At 38.5% G+C, this 10,506-nt stretch overlaps 2 protein-coding genes across 3 annotated transcripts; both read left to right on the plus strand.

Moving 5' to 3' along the window:
• Positions 1 to 2,971: 2,971 nt before the first annotated feature.
• LOC130568289 (uncharacterized) lies at positions 2,972 to 4,728 on the plus strand. 2 transcript variants are annotated; one of them, XM_057357040.1, is made up of 2 exons: positions 2,972 to 3,293; positions 3,466 to 4,728. In XM_057357040.1, the coding sequence occupies exons 1-2, from the start codon at positions 3,053 to 3,055 to the stop codon at positions 4,683 to 4,685; spliced, it is 1,461 nt and encodes a 486-aa protein (XP_057213023.1). In that variant the 5' UTR covers positions 2,972 to 3,052; the 3' UTR covers positions 4,686 to 4,728. The 2 variants fall into 2 exon arrangements, with proteins under 2 accessions (XP_057213023.1, XP_057213024.1); XM_057357041.1 differs by having other exon boundaries at positions 3,171 to 3,268.
• A 2,637-nt stretch (positions 4,729 to 7,365) lies between these two features.
• On the plus strand, positions 7,366 to 10,499 carry ptgesl (prostaglandin E synthase 2-like). The gene is made up of 7 exons (XM_057356833.1): positions 7,366 to 7,893; positions 8,013 to 8,207; positions 8,300 to 8,355; positions 8,690 to 8,842; positions 8,950 to 9,150; positions 9,281 to 9,398; positions 9,536 to 10,499. The coding sequence occupies exons 1-7, from the start codon at positions 7,624 to 7,626 to the stop codon at positions 9,653 to 9,655; spliced, it is 1,113 nt and encodes a 370-aa protein (XP_057212816.1). The 5' UTR covers positions 7,366 to 7,623; the 3' UTR covers positions 9,656 to 10,499.
• The last annotated feature ends 7 nt before the right edge of the window (positions 10,500 to 10,506 follow it).

A 10,506-nucleotide genomic window follows, 5' to 3' on the forward strand; every position in this document is an offset into this window, starting at 1 on the left:
CTATCTCAGCAACACTTCCACAAAGACGTGTGCACATCTGAGTGATCCGTAAGTGGATGCTGTGGGCTCTAAGTCTGGCCAACTGCTTGCTCACTCTCCATGCGTCGTCGTGCTGTGCTTTCCCCTGCCTTGCCCCTGGAGACACTGTTTGTGCATCTGCGAGATGCCTTGCGGCGGAAAAGTGTGCTCGTGGGCTCTGTTTTGTTTAAAACGCACCGGGGCATGTGCCCTCGTGACCAGTCTGCCCAGTGACCTGTGCAGGAGGGAGCCCGGGTCCTACACACAAACGGCTGACATACAATCAGATCCATTAAAGAGTTAAACAAAATTTTAATGCCCTATCTTTAAATGTAGGTCACAAAGCTTTTCAACCACAAATGCACTACAAAGAGTGCCAAGAGCTATCTTATCCCAAAAAGCCTCAAAGACAACAGCATTCACAGATGCTTCTTTTCCATACAAAGAGAGATGGAGAACGTGTGCAGATGCACATGCAGGAGAAAAAGCGTGAATCCAGGCACGGCGTTGAATGTCGGAGGTCTGCATGTGATGATTATCTAACAGGAGACATAGTTGAGGACCGTGGGGAGGTGGCACTCTATTATGAAAGCCTAGACTGTGGGAACGGTTTTGAAATGCAGAGGATATCCTACGTAGCCATAGAGCGATGTGGTTGCCATGGAGACAGCAAACGCTCAACCTTTGGAAAGAGATGCCTAGAGGAGCTGCAATAAAGACCACGGAGACAAATGTATAGCTGACTAATTTTAGCCCAAGAGGCACTTCACAAAGACATACATGTAGAAAGAGACATTAGTTTGATAATTGGTTATATTAACTTTAATTGCATTATGCACTCTGTACATCGTGTTTGTCTGGTGACATTTAAAATTAAATCAGAGTGTGCGCTAACACGTCTTGCTTGCATTTGCATCATTCCATTCACGTCCAGACATGCAAGTTGTGAGGTTTTCCTGTGAAGAACTTGGCAGGTTTCAAAAGGTCTTAGTTTTTTCAACTTCTCACAGATGACACTTTAAATTTAACATATACTGCATAAATGTTCTCCCACACTAGTTCTTATACAGGTGCTTAATGGATGGTTCACCCACAAATGAAAATTCTGTCATCATTTACTCACCCTTAGGTTGTTTCAAACCTGTATAAATGTCTTTGTTTTGCTGAAGAAGAATGTCAGTAACCAAACAGATCTCATCCCCCATTGACTCCAATAGTATTTATTTTCTCAACTATGGCAGTAAATGGGGGATGAGATCTGTTTGGTTACTGATATTCTTTTCAAATATCTTCCTTCCTTTAGCAGAACAAAGAAATATACAGGTTTGGAACAATATGAGAGTGAGTAAATGATGACAGAATTTTCATTTTTGGGTAAACTACCCCTTTAAGTTTCTTTAGCTTTGGTTGAAGAATTTATTATCAAATGTCTGTTCAACGCATATCTTCATCTCTTTTTGTTTGATTTTAACCAACGTCGAAATCACCCCTGCAGTTCCACCATAGGCCCGCCCCCTAGGGGTCACGGACCCCTTTTGAAGACTCCTGCTTTTATCTGATGCTCTGTATCTCTGCACTGTTTATTGAGCAGAATAAAAGGTATTGAAATCCAGGGAAGGAAGCAGCTACTGTCTAACTATGAACACTCTTGGAAATCCAGCTCCACACAAAGGCAGGACAGGGTGGTGTTGGACAGGAACAGAACCTCCTGTCCTGTTCTCTCTAATGTTCCACTCAGCCTCAGAGGACTGTAAGCATGGAGTCATACAAAAACTTCACACGTAGATGTCAAGGAAAATTTCGTCTCTAAATACGTACCACAAATTCTCAAGCAGACTATTTAAACAACATAAAGAGTGCCTTTAAGAATTTTAAACTTACAGACAACCAATACATTACACATTCTAGGTAAATATGTTCTGTGGCACAGCAGTGATATAAAGGCTACATGAAATAAGTCCTAAGGGGACAGGAAAAGCCAGTGGTGACATGTACATCCTATTGCCACACCTATTCTCAGCAGTGAATGATGTTGAAAGCAATTCCATGCAAATGTCAACCTTACCATGAAAAAACAATACATATTTTTCCAAAGGTTTTCACCATATTGGTAGCTCTTAAAGTTTTTTTAAAACATAATTTTCTGTAGTCTGGTAAGTGCAGCTTTCAGAATCGTCACATCCATGAGGGTCCATATTCTTTATAAATAAGCACATGAAAATTAAAACATATGCCCTGATGCTATAATTCTTCATATTCTGAGTAATGATTTAGGAATTGTTACATTAAAACAACTCTGTATGACTATTTTAGTCTTCAAATCTAAGTCTTTGTTTTCCTAAATTCTTCAAAATATCTCATTATGTGTTCAACAGAACAAAAAAAAAAAACTATATATTTTTCCCCACTATGATAGTGGATGATGATGTCCCAGAACTGAAAATTGCTAACATTCTTCCAAATATCTTTCTCTGTGTTAATTGGAACAAATACATTTATACAGTTTTGAAAAAACCTGAGGGTGAGTAAATGATGACAGATTTTTCATTTTTGGATGAACTATCTTTTTAATTTAAGATCTGTAAATCTAGATTTTTAATTATGTTGTCATCGCGCCTCCTGCTGGCAGTTTAGTGTATAACAAGATTATCCAACATCAATTACACAGCCAAAGCATGTACCCACGATAACTGCCATAAGTCCCACGATAGAAATGGTTAAGAAATTGACAACGATGCAAGATCTCCCACCTGGGAGAAAAGGCAATGTAGACAGCAAGTAGCCCACTGTCAAGAAAGCATCACGTGGGCTGAAAGACATCTCTTTCGCAAAAATATCAGTCTTTTTATGTGTTTTTGCTCTCAACATTTTCATAAAGGGAAAATAAGAGTACTCCAATTGTAGCACACTGAGAAACGGGACGCATAAACGGGCATGAACCTGACGTCAGCAACGCAATGCGTATTGGGATTTCAGGACACGGAAGCCTAAATGAAAACTGAAGTTTGTTTTGTATGGCTGCAAACAAATAAAAATGGTAAACAGTTGCTGTGTAAATAACTGTCGTAATCGCAGTCACGACCGACGTGGAAAGCGTATAGAAAATGGAGTGCGATATTTCAGATTTCCCACTTGGAAACAACACTTTGGAACTCAGATTTCCGAGTTAACAAAGCTGCGTCGCATGGAGTGGGTGGCAGCAGTTAGACGGAAAAACATAATCTTCGACAGCATTTCTCGACACATGTTTGTATGTTCACGGCATTTTCACAAAGGTTGTACGTTGTTATCAAAACACTGTTTACTTTTGTTTTTAATAATAACGCACAGAAACAACAATAGTGAAAGAAAGCAACTTCACCAAAATGAACTAAGAAATAATACTTGTTGAGACGATGTAGAGTTATGGAGACATCTCCAAAATTAAAACTATTCATGTCATTGCAGGTAAACCTGCATACGAGATGATGGAGACTGACCCCGACTGGGCACCATCCCTACATCTGGGCCACACAGAGATTAAACAGACTAATCCTGCACGCTCTGCAAGACGCAATAAGCGTGAACAACTAAAGAAAAACACACCACATCCAGCTGATGACCAGATGATGACCCACCAGGCTAAAGAAAGTGATCAGTTACACACTGAGGAGGGGACACACAACTTCACTCAAGAGGATGCAGGAACACAGACTGAATGTGCCTTGTGCATGCACAAATGTGTAGAAATAAACAGCCTGTTGGATGAAAACAGACAATCAGGATGTGACCTCTGTCTGATGTCTGATGGTTTTTTTGGAGGTGATGATGATCAAGTACAGTACTATACAGGTCTTCCAAACCTGGGAACCTTTACAGCATTATTACATTTTTTGGTTCCCCTCATACCAGACCAAATGAAAATTCTTATTCCATTTCAAATGCTACTGTTAACTATTATGCGCCTCCGATTGGATCTGCCTGCACAACATCTGGCCCATCACTTTCATGTTTCCCCAACAACAGCGAACAGTACATTCAAAGAAACTGTGGCGTTTCTATATACAAACCTGAAACGTTCAATTGTATGGCCAGACAGAGACACTTTGTGCAAAATTATGCCTTCCCAGTTTGTGGAGTCATTTGGACGCAGAGTGGCAGTGATCATCGACTGTTTTGAGATTTTAACAGGGAAACCATCCAATCTAAATTCACATGGCAAATTTTTTTCCCGCTACACGCACGATCAGACTATTAAGTATTTGATAGGTATTACGCTCAAGGGGTCTGTTTGTTTCATATCAAATGGGTGGAGTGGTTATAGAAATGACAAACATATAACGCAGAACAGTGGTCTTCTTGACAATTTGTTGCCAGGAGACATTGTCTTGGATAGTAGAGGTTTTGACAAGAAAAATGTTGGAAAGTTGTGTACTGAGGTCAGACTGCCAGCCCTTACAAACGACAGCTGTCAGCCAACTGCAAAAGATGTAGAGCAGACTAGCAAAATGGCAAATCATATCCCTGTTGAAGGTGCCATCAAAAATGTATGTCAGCAGTATAAAATCTTAACAGGAACCATACCAATTGACATGGCACTTACTTGTAAAGGTGAGAACGTAACATTTTTGGATAAGATTGTCACTGTCTGTTGTGCACTGACGAACCAATGTCAGACTGTTGCATAAAAATGTGTCCTGTGCTGTAGTATTGCATGAATAATAAAGCATGTGCAATAACATAAATGTGGTGTTCTTGATTGTTTCATTGTTAAAAGTTCAACAGACAAATGAAGTACGGAGAACCCCCCCAAGAAAAAAATCATATCAAGGTTACCTTACTTTTTATTCTATTTATTTGTAGTAAAACAATACACAGTATACAGGTGCTGGTCATATAATTAGAATGTCATCAAAAAGTTGATTTATTTCACTAATTCCATTCAAAAAGTGAAACTTGTATATTATATTCATTCATTACACACAGACTGATATATTTCAAATGTTTATTTCTTTTAAGTTTGATGATTATAACTGACAACTAATGAAAACCCCAAATTCAGTATCTCAGAAAATTAGAATATTGTGAAAAGGTTCAATATTGAAGACACCTGGTGCCACACTCTAATCAGCTAATTAACTCAAAACACCTGCAAAGGCCTTTAAATGGTCTCTCAGTCTAGTTCTGTAGGCTACACAATCATGGGGAAGACTGCTGACGTGACAGTTGTCCAAAAGACGACCATTGACACCTTGCACAAGGAGGGCAAGACACAAAAGGTCATTGCAAAAGAGGCTGGCTGTTCACAGAGCTCTTTGTCCAAGCACATTAATAGAGAGGCGAAGGGAAGGAAAAGATGTGGTAGAAAAAAGGTGTACAAGCAATAGGGATAACCGCACCCTGGAGAGGATTGTGAAACAAAACCCATTCAAAAATGTGGGGGAGATTCACAAAGAGTGGACTGCAGCTGGAGTCAGTGCTTCAAGAACCACTACGCACAGACGTACAATACCCCATAGAAAATCTATGGGGTATTGTGAAGAGGAAGATGAGATATGCCAGACCCAACAATGCAGAAGAGCTGAAGGCCACTATCAGAGCAACCTGGACTCTCATAACACCTGAGCAGTGCCACAGACTGATCCACTCCATGCCACGCCGCATTGCTGCAGTAATTCAGGCAAAAGGAGCCCCAACTAAGTATTGAGTGCTGTACATGCACATACTTTTCGTGTTCATACTTTTCAGTTGGCAAAGATTTCTAAAAATCCTTTCTTTGTATTGGTCTTAAGTAATATTCTAATTTTCTGAGATACTGAATTTGGGGTTTTCATTAGTTGTCAGTTATAATCATCAAAATTAAAAGAAATAAACATTTGAAATATATCAGTCTGTGTGTAATAAATGAATATAATATACAATGTACAAGTTTCACTTTTTGAATGGAATTAGTGAAATAAATCAACGTTTTGATGATATTCTAATTATATGACCAGCACCTGTATAACAGAATACAGGTATGTGCTATTTTTGCCCTTTGGCTTTATGGGAACCACAATGCAGGCTGATGCATCTTTGTGTATCATGAGCAGGTTCAACCAGAAAAAGACTACTTATTAGAGTACATAGATATTTTTAAAGAAACCTATTTCTTCTTAAAGGGATAGTTCACCCAAAAATAAAAATTCTATCATCATTTACTCACCTTTGAGTTGTTCCAAATCTGTATACATTCTTTGTTCTCATGAACACAGAGAGAGATATTTGGAAGAATGCTTAACCAAACAGTTCTTGGACCCCATTGACTACCATAGTAGGAAAAATTACTTTATATTTTTTCTTCTGTTGAACACAAAAGAAGATATTTTGAAGAATGTAGGACAGCAAACAGTTCTGGGGAACTTTTGACTACCATTGTAATTTTTCATACCATAGATAATGGAGGCCAAGATCTGTTCGGTTACGAGCATTCATCCAAATATCTTTCTCTGTGTTCAACCAACCAAAGAAATTTATACAGGTTTGGATGGAACAACAAGAGAGTGAGTAATTCATGACAGAATTTTCATTATTGGGTGAACTATCCCTTTATGGGTAAATGTCAGATAAGATATGCTAGGCAGTTGCTTATGCTTGAATGGAACGACACAGCTCAATAGTCCCTTTTCACATGACGTCACACATCTTCTGTTCTGCCGCGAAGCAGTGTATCATTACTTCCGCTAGCACTCCAGTTCATAAGGTGGCAGTAATGCACCTATAAGCTGATTTGCCAACCGCCAGTAAAACTCAAGAAGAAGTTACTTCCGCTAGCGCCTCAGAATGGAGTTTACCAAGTGGCTTGCACATCTGCCACAAATACGTCTAGATGATGTACAACGTCTTGCAGACAAATTTTTGCTAACGACAAGATCAAAGCTAGAGAAAGGATACAAATTCTTAGTTGAACAGTACCTGTTTGATTATGAAGGTAAGTGTTTTATTTTTGTGTTAGCGAAGGTGCTAGGATAAGTACTTGAATACGTGTTCTGTCAGTTTCTTTTCACTGTTGTTAAATTCCAGCGCGACGGCAAAACAGAAGTTCTTCTTCTTCTTCTTGTTTGTTGCAAGACGGATGCTATGATACACTGCTTTGCAAAAAGGCGGAAGTTAAGTGACGTCATTGTGAAAAGGGCGTATTAAACCACAGGTTTTGGTCATGTCATTCGTGCTCTTTGGTCCATGACAAAAGCATTATAACGTCGAAATTGTTCTCATCTTCCTGCTCTAACATATTCTTCATCAGTCACAAAATATGAACAATTTTTTTGGTACTAACAGACGGCGTCACGTGATATCTTATACGTTTCCCCGCGATGTTCAGGATAAGCCTATCAGGGAAATTGTGATTGAGATCACTGGTGAAGGATTTTAAGTCTTTTATAGCGTTTACATAGGCATATACTTATTTCTGTATGTTGCTGTAAGTAGTCATCTTAAAATTATTACGTTTCAACAGTTATTCAATCTTCACGAGATAATAAAATGTCCGCGGATTTTCCATTATCGGATTCTGTTTTTCAGCACACGTGTGCCCGTCAGCTGTCATTGCGCTTGCCGTAGAATTGTAGTCGTTTATGTAAAACCATGATGGCGGCGTCCTGTGCGAGAACGCTTGGTAAGGTCGCCCGAATAGTTTTCGACACGCCGACATGCCGATTAACAAATAACGCCCCAGTATTAACTAGAAATCATATGAAGGGTCAAGTTAAGACTTACTGTGTCAGCAGCGGTTTCAAATCCAGACCGGTGCGTGGCAGAATCCTGGGGTCCGCCTTCTTGCTTGGTGGTGGTTTCGGGTTGTACCAGACCGTCAAACTCCAGTTTCAGCATCACCTTGCAGCAGAGAAAATTAAAGTAAGTGTTCTGTTCTGTTCTTTACTATTTCCTAAATGCTGCCTTTGCCTTTGACGTGCAACAATAGAAAGTTCATTAAGAAATAGTGTAATTTGACTATCAAACCCTGTTTTTATCAGGCGCCCGGGCTGGGGACAGATCTAAAGTTGACTCTGTATCAGTATAAGACCTGTCCGTTCTGCAGCAAAGTACGAGCCTTCCTGGATTATCATGGCTTTTCATATGAAATTGTGGAGGTCAATCCTGTTATGCGTCAAGAGATCAAGTGGTCCACTTACAGAAAAGTTCCCATCCTGATGGTGGACGGGACAGTGGTATGTAGCTATTTCGTTGTTGCCTTTCAAGACAATTGATGGAATGATGCTGTAGCTCATCCAATGCTCTTGTTTCTGTGTACCCCCAACAGCAAATCAATGACTCTTCTGTAATTATTAGTGCTTTGAAGACCTACCTAATCACCAAGTGAGTCTTAAACACCTTGTTTCATCATATAAAACTTGACCTTTAAGCATTTTTTGTGATTTATTAATGTAGAAGACATTAGAAGACCTATTGAAACTCTCACAAAGTCCAAGTTTGCGATTAGTGAAGTTTTTAAAGAAAAAAAACATTGAAATGTATTTGATGTTTTCCTACCTTCAGGCTCTTTACTTTTATGCTGGTCACTTTGCTAGGGTGTCATGTCACATGTTAATAATCTATTACTGCATATAAACATACATTTAAACAATAAGGCTTTACAAGGGACGTTTTTTTCTTTAAAGAATTTTGAGATTGCATGTTTCCTTTTGTTTAGGGAAAGAACGATACCTGAGGTTTTGTCTTGCTATCCTGAGATGAAGTCAAAGAATGACAGTGGAAAAGATGTGATAGAGTTCGGCAATAAGTACTGGGTCATGGTGAACAATGAGGATGCTGATCATCTGTATCCCGAAAAAGATTCCAGAAAGTAAAGTAAATCAATCATGTTTGAGAGTGATTGATTTTATCTTACACAAAGTAAAAATGTACAAAATAGTACCCTTAATCAATGTTTTAATAACACATTTTCTGCAGGGAGGAAATCAAATGGCGCAAGTGGGCAGATGATTGGCTGGTGCACCTCATTTCACCTAATGTTTACCGTACACCCACTGAAGCCCTCGCCTCCTTTGACTACATAGTAAGAGAAGGCAAATTCGGCACCTTTGAAGGCTTTTTTGCCAAGTATTTTGGAGCTGCTGCCATGTGGGTCATTTCAAAAAGATTAAAAAAAAGGTATGTTTCAATCTCATGTGTGCTGAATATGTAGAGAGACTGCTTTTTAAAACGGGTGTGTACGGCTTTGTGCCTTTTTTGGGGGGTTGGGATTACTGTTGAAATAGTTAAATTATGTTATATTCCACAGACACAACTTGCAGAATGATGTCAGACAGGATCTCTACAAGGCAATCAATGATTGGGTGGCAGCAATTGGGAAAAACAAGAAATTCATGGGAGGAGATCAACCAAACCTTGCGGATCTGGTATGTGTTATAAATGGATGTATTACATCATAATCTCGAGTCATTATTATATAGAAATTTCATCTTTTGTGTTGGAAGTACAGTTTGTAGTAAATATAGTTAATGTTCTACATTTTATTATTGTATTGTCAACACAGGCTGTCTTTGGAGTTCTGAGAGTAATGGAAGGTCTTCAGGCTTTTGATGATATGATGGAAAATACTAAAGGGAAGAACTGGTACAGACGCATGCAGAAGGCCACACAACATGTGTCATAAAATCAATGCCTCTGTCATCTCATTCAACCTGAAGCACTTGATACCACAGCTCAACTCTAAAAAGCAAGTTTGATGTCATCTATTGGTAGTTTAATGCTTTTGCAACGTTAAAGCTAGGTTCCTTGAGACGTTGCTTTGCTTGGAATGTACAGTATGTAACTAAATTTAATCTAAAGAGATTGTCAAAAATGTGCCCACAGCATAGAATGTGTTTCTGAAAGTTTTATTCATGGTTTGGTAATAATTTGCTCTATGATTTAAGGATTGCTTAAACTGTCAAACAAAATATGAATCAAATGATATAAAACATAAAAATAGTTGATTCACAGACCTAATTGTGGATAGGCTGTTACTCTTTTGCTGTTCTAATTTTCTTTATACATCGATAACCAAAAAAGGTTTGGTCCATTTTCAACAAATGACGGTTTTTGATTTCTGGCTTTTTGTCTTGTTCTTTTAAATTCTACTTTTGTTCATTTAGCGATAGATGAGTTCAGCTCTGATATAACATTGTAGAGGCTTAGAGTCTACCTCAGTTTGGTATAATGTTCTCCTGTTCATGAACTCCCATTCTAAGTGTGCAGTCATTATCAGATCTGTGGTTTACTTGATGTTTAAAATAAGCAAGAGGTGGCATTCTCCAACGTGTTATAACCTTTTGTTTTCAAAGGGTTCAACTTAAAACCTAGTCTTGCGAGTAATAGTTATTGAAAGTTTGCTTTACATGTAAGACTATTATGTATTCTTAACTTAAAGTACCTGTCTATGCATCATCTTTTGATATTATGATTGTAGTGGACAATGTCATAAAAATATTAGTGAAATAAATAAAATCTTAAGCAGTTGTCAAT

The sequence above is a fragment of the Triplophysa rosa genome, linkage group LG17 (assembly GCF_024868665.1).
Source record: "Triplophysa rosa linkage group LG17, Trosa_1v2, whole genome shotgun sequence".
NCBI lineage: Eukaryota > Metazoa > Chordata > Actinopteri > Cypriniformes > Nemacheilidae > Triplophysa > Triplophysa rosa.